Source organism: Scyliorhinus torazame, chromosome 11, assembly GCF_047496885.1.
Source record: "Scyliorhinus torazame isolate Kashiwa2021f chromosome 11, sScyTor2.1, whole genome shotgun sequence".
NCBI classification, from domain to species: domain Eukaryota; kingdom Metazoa; phylum Chordata; class Chondrichthyes; order Carcharhiniformes; family Scyliorhinidae; genus Scyliorhinus; species Scyliorhinus torazame.
In genome coordinates this window covers 93,277,519-93,291,810 of record NC_092717.1, presented here as the reverse complement: position 1 = coordinate 93,291,810, position 14,292 = coordinate 93,277,519, and the positions used below count along the sequence as shown (strand labels likewise).

The 14,292-nt window shown below is 44.8% G+C and overlaps 1 protein-coding gene across 1 annotated transcript; it reads right to left on the bottom strand.

Annotated features, from left to right (window-relative positions):
* Window positions 1-6,242: 6,242 nt before the first annotated feature.
* hey1 (hes-related family bHLH transcription factor with YRPW motif 1) lies at window positions 6,243-10,112 on the bottom strand. Its single transcript, XM_072467503.1, has 5 exons — window positions 9,539-10,112; window positions 9,187-9,262; window positions 8,982-9,065; window positions 8,672-8,753; window positions 6,243-7,946 (listed from the first exon to the last, which is right to left on the bottom strand). The coding sequence occupies exons 1-5, from the start codon at window positions 9,622-9,624 to the stop codon at window positions 7,363-7,365; spliced, it is 912 nt and encodes a 303-aa protein (XP_072323604.1). The 5' UTR covers window positions 9,625-10,112; the 3' UTR covers window positions 6,243-7,362.
* Between the last annotated feature and the right edge of the window lie 4,180 nt (window positions 10,113-14,292).

The window sequence follows — 14,292 nt, the reverse complement described above, 5'->3', positions numbered from 1 at the left end:
AACACTTTCTTCACTCGCGGGGTTTTACCCGCCCACACAAAGCCCGCAATAACCTTATTCACCCGCTTGAAAAAGGCCTTAGGGATGAAGATGGGGGGGCACTGAAAGACAAACAGAAATCTGGGGAGGACCGTCATTTTCACAGTCTGTACCCTCCCCGCCAGTGATAGCGGAAGCATGTCCCATCTCTTAAAATCCCCTTTCATTTGTTCTACCAGCCAGGATAGGTTTAACTTGTACAGTGCCTCCCATTCCCGGGCACCTGGATTCCCAGATACTGAAAACTCTTCCCTACCATTCCAAGCGGCAGCTCTCCCAGTCCCTTCTCCTGTCCTCTTGCCTGGATCGCGAACATCTCGTTTTTCCCCATGTTCAATTTATACCCCGAAAAATTGCCAAATTCCCCCAGGATTCGCACTACTTCCCCCATCCCCTCCAACGGGTCTGAAATATACAAGAGCAGGTCATCTATGTAAAGCGAGACCCGGTGCTTCCCCCCCCCCCCCCCCCCGAACCAGCCCTTTCCAGTTCCTAGAGGCTCTCAACGCCATGGCCAATGGCTCTATGGCAAGAGCAAACAGTAACGGGGAGAGGGAGCACCTTTACCTCGTCCCTCGGTGTAGTTCAAAATACCGCAACCTCAGCCGGTTCGTACGCACACTCGCTACTGGTGCCTGATAGGGCAACCACGCCCAGTCAATGAAGCCCTCACCAAACCCAAACCTTCCCAGCGCCTCCCACAGGTAATTCCACTCCACCCGATCAAAAGCCTTCTCCGCATCCATCGCTGTCTCTGAATGAAATATTATTGTTCTTCACCACCTCACCACCTCAGAATCTTTTACCCCCCTCCCAGTGGCTGAGCGCTTCTTCTCATTGGGACACAATTGCTCTTACTAGGCCTCCACACCCACCTGACAGTTAGGCCCTCTCAGTGCAAATGTTTCATTCACAGTGACAGGTCTCAGGAATTAGTCAGTGAACCCTGGACCCTCGCCGCTAATCCTTCTCTAGAGTAAAGGGACAAAGGAATGTAGAACCAATCCTCACTTGCTCATGATCCGGGGAGTCAGCACGCTGGCAGCAGACAGGCAGGAGTCAGACATAAGCAGTAGCTGAGGAGCATCGCAGACCATTCCTCACTGCAAGTCATCATCACCCTCCTACATTGACTGGGCAGCAGGCACTCAAGTACTTCCCTGCTCGAGCACCCTGATGATTAAGATCTCTGCAACCTTCATCTCCTGGTCATAGCGGGGTCACTATGTCCCGAAGGGGGAGGGGGAGGAATGCTGTCGAACAAGCTGCTTCTACACAAAAAAGCAGGAGGGGATGAGGGCATCCCAAGCCCTCCTGTCCATGCGCACCCTCGCCCCCAACTGGCCTCCATCCTTCAGACCCTCAGCTGTCTCCTCCTCGTCCGAGGACACATGCCGCTCCTCGAGGTTGTCCTCAGGAAGGTTGTTGCCCTGCTGCAGAGCCAGGTTATGTAGGGTACAGCAGGTCACAACAATATTGGAGACCCTCTGGAGGCTGCACTTGAGGGTCCACCGGACATGTTAAGGCAGCGGAAACGCATCTTTAGGGGGCCTTTGCACCGTGCTAGTATAAATCTGGTGGCACTGTGAGCATTGCTGTACTGGCCCTCTGCTGTAATCTCTAGTCTCCACACTGGCATCATCGGCAAAGACCCCTACAAGCCATCCCTGTAGCCTGGGGTGACTCTTGAAAATGTCTGGGATGTGCGATTTCCTGAGGGTGTAACTAGCATGCACACTCCCTGGAAAACCAACACACACATGCATGAAGCACATCTGGTGGTCACACACCAGCTTCACATTGAGGCGTGGAACCCCTTCCTGTTTATGAAGGGGACTCACTGGGGTCACAGGGAGCGACATGTGTGCAGTCAATTGTCCCCTGCATCTGTAGCAGACCAGTTATGTTGGCGAACACTGTAGCCCTTGCGCCCTGCTTGGCCTGGTCCAGGTCAAAATGAATAAAGCCCAAAGCCATATCATACAGTTCATCCATGACCTAACGGATACACTTACGGGCGGATACCTATGATATGCCACGCAGGTCACCCATGGAGTCCTGGAACAACCCTGTAGCTTAAAAATTGATAGCTGCCGTGATCTTTACAGCCACAGGGAGCAGGTGTCCTCCACCACCATACGGCACCAAATCGGCAAGGATGCGGCACAGGTACCACACAGTCTCCCTGGTGAGGCGGAGTCTTCTACAGCACAGGCTGTCAGTCAGTCTTGGTATTCTTCTGCGCCTTCAAGCCCCCTGTACAGCTGGTGCTGCCTCCAACTCCTGAGCCTGCCCTGTGCCCCCTTGGTCTCCCTGGGTGCTGCCACATGTTGATGCCGGAGTCTGTGTCCTCCAGCACTGTAGTAAGTAGAATGACAAGCTCCACTGGATCCATACCGATCAGATTCCTGCGAGGGATTTGAGTCAGGTTGGCGTTGCAGCCAGATAATATCATTGCCTCCCGTAACCCATTGGCCTCCCAGACCTGGAAGCAGCCAATCCCAGACCTTATCCGGTGGTGACCGTTCACTCCCAGTTAAGGTGCCCTCCCTTCCCCATTACTGGCCCAGCCTCTACCCTCACCAGCTCGACTGGCCTTTGGCCTCCTGCCAGGTTCTCCCCTCCCTTATGCCCTCTAATACTGGGGGTTCTTACAGGAGAGTGATATGCTCGTGCATCCCTAATCGGCCGGGTCAACTAGATGGTCATGACTGCCTTGGGGGATAATGGATCCTGACTGACAGGTATTGGGATCTGGCACAGAAGCAAGCTCAGTGCCTCTCGATCCCCTGCAACCAAGCATTGAGCACTGAACCCTAAATACGCATCTCATCCCTTGATTTTGAACTGTTTTGGGTCCTTCCAATTAAACAAATTGAGGGACAAATTAAAAGGGCTGTTCCTTAAAAGGGCTTTGAGACTGTGGGCAACTGACATTGCTACGGGTTAACTCCGGATGGCCAATTAATGGGCAGTGCATGATTCTCAGGAATGCTAGAGAGCACAATTGCTTTCTGCTTCACGGACAGGCAGAGCTAATAAGCAACCTTCTTACTCAAGCTGCATCATTCCAAGATCTCATTGCTGACATACCTCTACACTTAAGAATCCTGGACATGTACTCCAGAATGTGTGCTCCTGAGGATCCCTCCTCTCACCAAGTCCAGGTTAGGCACCATGTTGCTTTCTTTTTCGGGATCTCATCCACCCAGCCCATCAGGCCCGCCTCCTTGGCTCTCATCACAACCAACCCCCCCAACCCATGTGGCCCGCAGCCGCCTCATGTCACAAACAGCAGACTAATCCAGCCTTCTAAAAACTTTTAAACAACACAGGCAGCAGGCTATCACAGCCCGAGAAACTCTTCTAAACAACATGGACAGCAAACTTCAGGACCGCCCATACTGACCACAACCCCCATCCCAGAAATCCCTGACTACCTTCCTGGAAACCTGTCTGTGACCCCCCCCCCCCCTCCCCTGGGTAATGCCAGCGTTGTAGCTGTACTGGAACAGCTTGGCCAGGTGAACGGATAGTTCAGTGCTATTGCTGGAATGTTGTCAGGCTCCATAGCCTTTTCATTATCTAGTGCCTTCAACCATTTTTTGTTATCACGTAGAATGGATCGAAATGGCTGAATACTGGCATTTGTGATGCTGGTGACCTCTGAGGGCCAAGATGCATAATCCACCCAGCTCTTCTGGCTGAAGATGGTTGCAAATGTTTCTGCCTCATCTTTTCCAGTGATTACTGGGCTTCCCAATCATTGCAGATGGGAACATTTGTGGAACCTCCTCCTCCAGTTAGTTGTTTAATTGTCCAGTTCCATTCACAACTGGTTATGGCAGGGCTTAGATATGATTCATTGGTTGTGGGGTTGCTTAACTCTTGTCTATAACATGTTGCTTATGCTGTTTGGCTTGCAAGTAATCCCTGTGTTGTAGTTTCATCAAGTTGATTCCAATGGATATATGATTTATGTCAGGGTCACATGTTTCTAGGGCTGTAGATTGCACTCGTTTCTGGTTGAGGTAACAGGTATCAGATATGACATGAGCTCCTGGCAGGGACGTAGCCCGAGTTTGGACAGTAATCTGGGGGACACAATCCAACCAGGACTGCAAGCAGGTTTCTGATCAGAGGTTGGGAGGGATCTGGCCATGGTGTAGGGTAGCTGCAGAATGAAATACCTCAGATGTGCCTCCTTCTCTGACATTTGCTCCCACAGACCCACATCCTATCTACTCCCTTTCCCCTTGTCCCAAATGAACATTGGAGTTTAGCAGTAAGGCTGTTTGGCCAACGAGGTGCCTGTTTAAACACTCTTAATAAACAGCCATTCACATTCCTGAGAAACTCCACATTTCCAATGGCTTTCCATCCCTCCCCACAATGCAACAATCTTTGTATCATCCCCAGCTCCTTGCTTGATTCTGCTTTTGACTCCCCTCTCCCTCGCCACTAATCCTGTCATATTCCGCTCCAACAACTTCCCTTGTTGGCACTGCTGCTTTGCCAACACTATTTGCCCCTGTCCCTTTATGCATTCCCATCAATGTCAACAAATTCTCTCTTTTTCATTCTTGGGAAGCTTGCATTGTTGCCTCAACAACCTTTTTAATCTCACTTCAGCCCCCATCTCTTTAATTCCCTCCATGCCCTTATATGCCCTCCACCTGTCATAGTGAGTCGCAGCACTTCTTGTACAAATTCTAAAAGGTCCATTGTTCACTAGTCTGCATGCAGGACAGACTTTTCTTCACCATTCTGCCCCCACCTAACCATCCCCCATTGATTTTTCAGCAAACATCAGGCTGGCATGAACAGAAACATGCACCATGAGGAATTCCAGTACATTCACACTCCCTAGGGTCCCTAATATACTCATCCAAACAGAAAAGGCACTTGTCAACTAAGTTATTAAAAAAATGCAATCTCTGGCAAAATTTCCCCTCCTTGTTGTGAATGAACATTGGACATTGGGACCCTAATAGCCATTGTTACAAGATCAGCAGTTGGGGCATTTGTTAACCTTGGTCTCCTAGAACACAGCCACTCTCAGGCCCTATCAACATCCTACAAACACAATATTTTAAGGAATTATTTTTTCCAGACAGCTCAGTGACCACCTTTTCCTCCTGTTGCAACAACAAGTCTTCATCGCCTGTCTGGCACAAGCTGGCAGCAGAAGTAGGGGAGCTCACCTCCAATCAGGTAATTATCTCCCACAAGAGCAAAAGTCCCATCCAGAAAGAGAGATACTCTTCTGCTAGGAAACCCAAGGTAATATTTGGACAGACTTTTACCCACGTGATAGAACATGCAAAATTCTCTGTTGTGGATCAGTAGCTGTAATATAGAATTTGTTGCTGTTTTGGAAACCCGTATTTGAATCCAAAGAGCTGTATGTTCTCATTGACCATCAATGGGGCTGTACTCGTTGGAATTTAGAAGGATGAGGGGGGATCTTATAGAAACATATAAGATTATGAAGGGACTAGATAGGATAGATGCGGGCAGGTTGTTTCCACTGTCGGGTGAAAGCAGAACTAGGGGGCATAGCCTCAAAATAAGAGGAAGTAGATTTAGGACTGAGTTTAGGAGGAACTTCTTCACCCAAAGGGTTGTGAATCTATGGAATTCCTTGCCCAGTGAAGCAGTAGAGGCTCCTTCATTAAATGTTTTTAAGATAAAGATAGATAGTTTTTTGAAGAATAAAGGGATTAAGGGTTATGGTGTTCGGGCCGGAAAGTGGAGCTGAGTCCACAAAAGATCAGCCATGACCTCATTGAATGGTGGAGCAGGCTCGAGGGGCCAGGTGGCCTACTCCTGCTCCTAGTTCTTATGTTCTAAATGTTAATTTGTGTATGCAAACTAATTTGTATCAACCCTGTCATTGGTAATGAAAATACTCCTCAGAGCCAGGGGAACAGAAAGGGAGAGTTTACTTCTATAGAAATAAAAGAATGCAATTCCTTCCTGTAGGGCCAAAAGATCTTTGTTAATGAAAAATAAAGAGAATCATAAACTGCTCCTTTGTCTACCTTCTTGTAAACTTGCTGTTACAGCGACATCGAACTCACCAGCATTACAATTAAACCTGAAGACCTACCATTAAATAATATGTCTATAAACATTAAAACGGTGCATAATTATACATCACTTACAGAAATCATTCTCAGAAAGGATGCACAAACATGGAATTATACTTAATTGCACTTGTAGTTTATTATTTATCTTGTTTAGTAAAGTCAGGACAAACCATCACACAGTAACCGAACACTGCACCTTGCTATTACTTTCCAAAAATTAACAGCTTCAGCATTGAAAAATACTTTAGCATCTAACACTCGCTGAAACAAAGCTGGAAATCTGATTTGTCATCGCTCCATTCAGCAACATAAAATATAAAATATCACTGAAAAAATTAATATTTACATTACTTAAGACAGTTTTTAATAACTCAAGAAACCAGTGTATTGATCTTATCAAGTTGACCTTTTTGTTATCTTTTTGGGGGGGGTTTAAGGCAGATGGTGTTGACTTTGTAGCTAGTCATGTACAGTACAGCTGTACACATGAAATAAATAGATGTAGGATGCCACTGTTGATTTTAAAAATCTGCAACATTTGAAGGGTAGTAAGTTAATATTTTTTCAGACAATATTTAACCAAACAAGTAAGCAAGACTTGGAAAATTAAACCCTCTGGCCTTAGGCTGTGCTCGATGCCACATACACACACATGCCTCTTAGTAATGGGAGGCCTTACCCTGGCTAAACACAACCTGCCTCATTTAAACACACCACTGTTATTCCTTTTTGGAACAAAGAATAAGAACTTAACTCACTTAAAACAAATAAATTTAATCCAATTTTATATTAGACCTCTTTTCTCAAAAACAATTGAATAACTTTATACTCAAAGCTTCAAGGAAACTGATAACATGATATCTGAAATGATCTCTAGAACCTTGAAACAAACTGGCATTCTGCTTGTTTAGACTAATCTCATTACTAAAATGAACTGCTAGAACTTTTTGTTTGAATGTAGACTACTTTAGGAATGAAAAGGTCAGAATGCTCACATAAGAATATATTGAATATTATTTATAATATTATGAGCTAAAGAGGCTATCTATGTAGCCAGATTCACAGGATTTCAGATTGATAAGCAGTTTTACACTATCTGCCTGCAGTGAACTGAAGTATATCCTTAACATTCCATGGCAATTATGCTGGTAATAGCTCAGCTCAGCTGAGTTTAAACTAAGAATTCAGTATTTCTGTCAGTTTAAGAAATGAACATCATGTAGAAGAGTCTTTAGAAAGCACCGATCTCTGTCCCCCAGGCTCTGTAGGCCTTGCCAATGCTGCTTGTTGGAGTCTGGGCTGATGAACTAAAAGTACTGGGAGAAATCAAGGGGAAAGTGCTAAAGGACAGAGGGAATGCAGACAAGGATGACATTGAGAACAAAGGTGGGGACAGTTTGGTGGAGGAGGTGACCACTGGGATGACTGGACCAACACTGCAATTAGGAGCCACTCTAAGTGGAGAGGTATCTGTGTGCGAAGATGTGCCGATCCTGTTCTGATGGTGAGGCTCCGTTGAGGCAGTATTACTATTGTTATTAAGGGCAGCCTGTGGCAGTAGGAGCGGGTGTAAATGATGATGTGGGTGCTGACTGAAGCCAGTGCCCCAGGCAAGGTGTCCAATGCTAGGGGGAGCAGTGCTTGCAGCTTCCCTCTGAGATGCATAGTTATTGAGGTGAGAGACCAAACGCACACGGAGAGGATCAGAGTTCTCCAGGCCTTCAATGATACTCAAATACCGAGCCACTTCAGCCAAACATTCTCGAAATCCCAGGCTGCGGTAGTCCATAGCTAGCGCCTGAGCATCAAAATAACCTATAACATCAGATAAAATTATCTTAGAAGTCACAAACACTATAGCAATTGCACAGTCACTTAAGCAGATCTTGAGTTTTATAAAAATGGCATTCATACAAAAGGAATCGTCTTTATAAAGAGCATTTATGTAGTGCCTTTAATGTAGTGCAATGTTCACAGCAGTGATTGCAGAAAAAAGTGGCACCGAACCAAAAAAAAGGAGACTGAAATGGCTTCAAACAGAAAGGTTTTAACAGAACCTTAAAGGATTGGTGGAGAGATAGTTACATCAAAACACATCTCTTGCTCTATCTGTGTGAGATGTATTTATTTTTGGCTAATTGAATAAAATTAAACTTAAAACATTCCTCTGTTCTTTCTTATTTTCTTAATTCAAAATACCTCATGATTGTACTCCATGGAAGTGCCTGGCCATACTTGATGAAAGGTTTACACAACAGGCCAAACTATACAGAGGTGGAAAAACAACTGAGGAATCTTTGACAAATGATTTTGCTTAAATAAGGTTGAGGGAGTTGTAGTTGTGGAGAGTTCTGCTCCGCTGAGATGTCATGCCAGAACAAACTTAGGCGAATTAACTGTTTACTTCAATTTCAAATAAAAGCCCTAATAATTGGGGAGTCCTATGCTCTTCAAGCATTTCCAAACTTTTAAAACATATATATAGATTAACCACTGGCATTTCTAACAGACCTTTCCTAGAAATACCAACAAATTGTTACCTTTGCCACCGGCTGCATGCAGCATCTTCAAATGATCAACGGTCATTTGCAAAATTTCAGCCTTTTCTAGTTTGGCGGATCCCTGTCAACAGGAGCAAGAAGCTACAATTAAGGATCTATGTGAAACCGACTTTTCCCAATCAATGTGCTTGCTGCACGACACAATCTGTGATAATAGTAGTCATTTTCTTGACATTTAGTTTCAATTGACTGTGGAAAATGTTTAAATTGTTTTTAATAAAACAAGCGGGCGGATTTTTATTAACGTTCATGTCACTTGTTAATCGAGGACTAAACTTATTTCGCATACTTGTTTCTCATAAGCGCTCGGGACCAGTCTTCGCAGTTCTGACAAGCTGTTGTTAATACGATCCCGGCGGCGTTTTTCTATGATCTGTTTGAAACAAAATAGATGTATTTCTTTTTTTAAAGAATACGCCGGACAAAACGCGGTTCGCTCTGATTACGAACAACAAAAGCGGTCGTGTTTCTCAGCGGGATTGTGTGAAACTTACCCCTCGCCTCCTTTTCCTGGCCAGGACTTGAGAGGATGTACTCGGGGACATGGAGCCGGTGGCTGTGCTGGAGTTCCTGAAATCCAATCCAAGAAACACGGGATCAGCATTCAAGCACAGACAGCTCTGTCGCAAGTTTTTTTTGTTACTTAAATCGGAAATTTTACAAACTTTTTTTAAAGCAGTAACTGAATATCATAAATCGCAACGTGCAGGAATGAATGTTAAATGTGCAGCAGAGCTTGTGTGGTTATTTTTAATGCAATGGTATGAGTTTCAATAGTTAAAATGTTCATCAAATCTATGCAATCTCCAGATTTCAGCGTAACCTCTACTAAATATTAGACATTACCCATTTTCATCGGCGCTTTCTTTCTCCACTTCGATCGTTTCGTCCAGTTCACTGTCCGACGAGCTGTAATCGTGAGCTCTCTTCATGCTCGCTTCAATTGTTCCCGTGTGTGTGCTGTAACATTAATGAAGCTGCCAGCAGATACTGTCCGCTCGGCTGCCTGCACTGCACTGACTTTGCTTTCCCACGGTATTGCACTTACCAACTGCACCCAGTGACCTGTCAAAGCCCCGCCAGCCGCGCCGATTGACAGCTCGCGCGGCCCATTTGCCGAGCGCCCGCGCTGTGTGGAGGGGGGGGGGAGCCCAGCATCTGATTGACAGCTCGGCCCGTCCAATCAGGAAGCCGCGGGCCGGGGTCGCTGCGTCGCCATTGGCCTCAGCTCGCGTCCGACCCCGTCCTCCGTCGGCGCGGCGGCCAATCGGGTGGCCTTGCACCCCCCCCTCCCCCACCCCAGGGCCGGCCCAAACGTCAAGCACGCGCAGGTCGTGGGAAAGTCCTGGCGGCGGTCGGGCGTTCGACTGAAAGTAGCAATTCGCTCGGGCGACTGTGGGTCTGCGGCGGACCGTGTGAACAGTAACATTAGCCGCTCAGAGCCACGCCAGCTAATTCCTGCCCCATTTATACTGCTTCCAGAGAGCGAGAGCGCCGCCCCTCCCCATTCTATCTCCATTTCTTATCCTCTTTCCACAGACTGAGGTCAGTCACACCACAACAGACTCATGTTGTATACAAGCAGCCGCACTGCCGAGAGAGAGAAAAACACCAAACCGACCGCTCTCGCCCCTTCCAGGTCTATTTATGTAAAGGATACACAATGGGAACGGTGCAATACAACACTTTATTGCATATGTGAAGGACTGATTAAAATTGGCAGATGTGATATATCAAAACCGTGCAACTCGAAACCATACCTCACCGGAAAAAAACAGGTGCTAAAGCCCAAGCCTCAGCTTGGAGAGAGGAATTATTTTATTAATAATAATCGCTTATTGTCACAAGTAGGCTTCAATGAAGTTACTGTGAAAAGCCCCTGGTCGCCACATTCCGGCGCCTGTTCGGGGAGGCCAGTACGGAAATTGTTCTGCATTACAAGCCAGCTATTTAGAACCAGCCCCAGGTATTTCCCAGGCCACCCTCATTTATTTGGTGTAAATCCTCACGTGCCAAATGTGGTTAAGAAATGTAATGATTTCAAATTGAAGAAGTACAAAACCAAAATGCAGCGGATGCTGGAAATCCGAAATAAAAACAAAATACAAAAATGCTGGAAATACTCAGCAGGTCAGGCAGCATCTGTGGAGAGAGATGGAGTTAACGTTTCAGGCCGGTGACCTTTTATCAGAACCAAACAACTACTTGAGTCAAAGTTCAAAATCTGCATTTGGCAAAAGGGGCTGTCCGTGGCACATCAAGTATGTTCGGGGTCATTAAAACACGGACACAATCTGTCAGAGCACCGATGTTGAATTCACATTCCATAGAGTTTTTCTGATCTCACAATCAGGCCTGGAGGAGAGGTTTTGGCACTTCCCTGGAAACAAGGAAGGAAATTGGAGCTGGAACATAGGTTGTTCACACACACAAGTCACTAATTCTGAGCAGCAATGTTCTCCGCATTGATTGTGTGTTGCCTTAGTAGAGAAAATAAAAGATACAAAATGTAGGAAAAAAATAAAACTTGTGTAAAAAAGGCATGATAAATAGACAATTTATTTATTAAAATACAGGCACTGCCAGTCTTCAAATAACCTATGTAAACTAAGATAGTAAGTCTTGGTGTCATTATAACAAGATAATCAAAGTCTCGCCAATATTTCCAAGGAAGGGTCCCTGGATAGTCATCATGAATGGCTCTGGGCTTGGCCCATCTGTGATGACAGTCAATTCTTCTTCTTGGCCAGTCCCTCAGCGTCAAGGATGACTTGCTTCCACTCTGGGGAGGTGGGTTCTGCAGTGGCTGAAAGGTCCGATCCTGGATCCGCAGACTCTGCCACAGGTTTGGCAGATGGTGCTTGATGAGGTGGATGGGTGGGACAATCAATACCACCAACAAATAGGCTGGGGCTCCCACATCTGTGCTTCCTGTGGTGATATGCCTATGGGCTATATCATAGTCGGATGGTGTGCGACCTCCAACCAGCAGTGGACGGTACAGACAGACCATGCGGTCTCTAGACCAAGGACATGTGACCTGTGACTCAGCTATAAAGGGAGATACATCTGGCCATCTTCAGAAGAAGATTAAGAGGGTGATAAGACGTACATATGAATGGTCAGTGCTGGTGCAAGTTCCAGAGGAGTCATTAGCAGACTCCATGATAACGGGCTCTGTATCAGATTGTTATTTTACCATACGGGACTCAATAAAAGATTCTGGTTTGGACAAGTCGAAGTGCTTGGTGAGTTCCTTTGTGAAGTACAAAGGACCAAACACAACACTTAACAGCTCATGCTTTTCCACTAATTCACTTTCATAGCAGAAAAGAACTGCCGGCAAATGTTCAATTAGATAATCCTAGCTTTACTATCGAGGTTTACACATGGAGAATGGTGATTTGGGTAAACTACCAGAGGGTTGAACATTCCCCTGCCAGATTCAGGGGGAAAATATTCTTTTGTATATTCTCAAAGAAGTGGCATTTTCACTACTTTGACCATTTCTATTCTGAAATGTACCCCTCCAATGTGGCAAACACTTCTGTGATCCAACAGGAGTAGCAGGGGTGTGTGCTGTGACCACTATGCACCACCACTAATGGCTACCATAGACAAACCACAGTGACAACTTCCCACTATGCATCCGAAGAAGAAATTTTAAAGAATATGAAAAGAATATTGTTTGGATCTCTGTGCTCAGTGGGTCCAAGCATGGGTAGTCTTTTAAGAGAAAAAACATCATTAACATGTGAGCATTGAAATTTAGGTCAAGTGTAAGTATTGCATATCAACAGGTAAAATTTCCAATGGTACTCATATGCTGGGAGTAGGTCTAGCAGCTCCTAGACAAGTGTATGATTATCTGGCTTCATCTTATAATGAAGGCAGTTGTGTCATTGTATTAGAATAAGGGACTTTATCAGAAAGTACTAAACATTTTTTTCTTTCATGTCAAACAAAAGCTTAACTGCCAAATAATCAGTAGCCTTTGAAAATAGGAGGATTTTTATTTACGTAAACTTGCCACTATGCCGCATTAAAATGCATGTTTGCTAAATTTGCTAAGTAGAACGAAAAGGGCAGCAATGTATGGAAACACCACCGCCTGCAAGTTCCCCCCCAACATGATTTGAAACTGTATTGCCGTTATTTCACTGTCACTGGGTCAAAATCCTGGAACTTCCTAACAGCATTGTGGGTGTATCTAGACCACATGGACTGCAGTGGGTCAAGAAGGTGGCTCATCACTATCTACTCCGGGGCAAGTAAGGATGGGCAATAAATGCTGGCCAAGCCAGTGACACCCACATCCCATGAATGACTTTTTAAAATTTCAGCACATTATCCCCTTGAATATTCAGTTTGATAATCATTCCATCATCAATGGAGAACTATTTCTTAAAAGTCTGCTGTACACCATCTCTGGAAAAATCCACTGATGACATTTCAATAATATTCACAATCTTGCCTTTACTCATGAGGAATAATAAATTGCTACAAGAAGAAATTGCAGGATTAGGGGCAACTGACAGTTCAAAAGTTCATACAACTCCCAGAAGATAGTCAGCAAACCCAGACCATTGATACTGGGCTACCAAGAATCAAGTTAGCAGCTGTGACTTTTCACAAAGCTGAACAACACTGCTTGTTGTACCAATACTACAGCTTAAGTTTTCCAATCAGGTCATCTGTTTGCCAGATTTAGATGGCAGCTTAGTTTCTACAAATTGTTTGCCTTTAACTCTCCTTTTGCTTGTCCAGTAGCCTTAACTATGCTTGTTTAACTTCTCATTTGTTTTCCTAACTGCATTTGTAACCAGTAATCTTTAGAAAACTGTTTTAATTTATGAATCAATAGAACAGTTTTATTCAACCATAATTTGTATATTTCCCACTGCACATCTTAAAAAGCACACTACCATATGGATGATGAATTAAGTCTTATGCAAAAAAATCATTTTGCAAAGTTCCTCTCTTGGCATGGAACCTCAGAAGACATTCCAAGGGTCAAAAATCGTCTTTCATCAAGGGAGGTGGTAATTACATGGTGATAAAAGACGGTGTGGGAGGAAGAGGGACAGAAATATGTAACAAAAATAGATTCCAGTGGTTTCTGCAATATTGTCATCCTACTAAAGTTTGGATATAGAATTGGCTGGAAACAGGAGTATTAGGATTATTAGTATCAGAAGATGCGCTTATTTTAAGCCGAGAATTGTGTCATTGGAACACTTTTATCTCTGGTTAAAGCTTTTCTATATAGTAACAATCAAATTTCAGTATGTCAGTATTTGCTGACAAATATTACTCCCATCTCCCATAAATGCCACTGACAAGTGTCTTGCTACCTGCCCAGACTGGCCTCTCCCCTCAGTAATGTAGACTGATTTGGGCCTTTTCCAATCACCATCGCTCCATAGGGTCCTGCCAGCAGTGCAAGGGATCATCAGATCTACTTACTGTAAGCAGGAATTCCTAGTCTCATAAGAATTCTTCTTAACATTCTGCAGCAGCTGGACTAATTTCAAGTAGCATTGATGGCAAAGGGAAGGGGAAAGTGCATTGGATAGCAATGAATGAGTAAAGAAAGGAGG

Excerpts from the sequence above, each read along its gene's own strand:
- hey1 (XM_072467503.1), bottom strand. The coding sequence starts at position 9,624 with ATGAAGAGAGCTCACGATTACAGCTCGTCGGACAGTGAACTGGACGAA. Across the intron at positions 9,263-9,538 it reads GAAAGCGCCGATGAAAATGG|GAACTCCAGCACAGCCACCG; the intron begins GTAATGTCTAAT and ends ATTGGATTTCAG. Across the intron at positions 8,754-8,981 it reads CGAGCGCTTATGAGAAACAA|GGATCCGCCAAACTAGAAAA; the intron begins GTATGCGAAATA and ends TCCTGTTGACAG.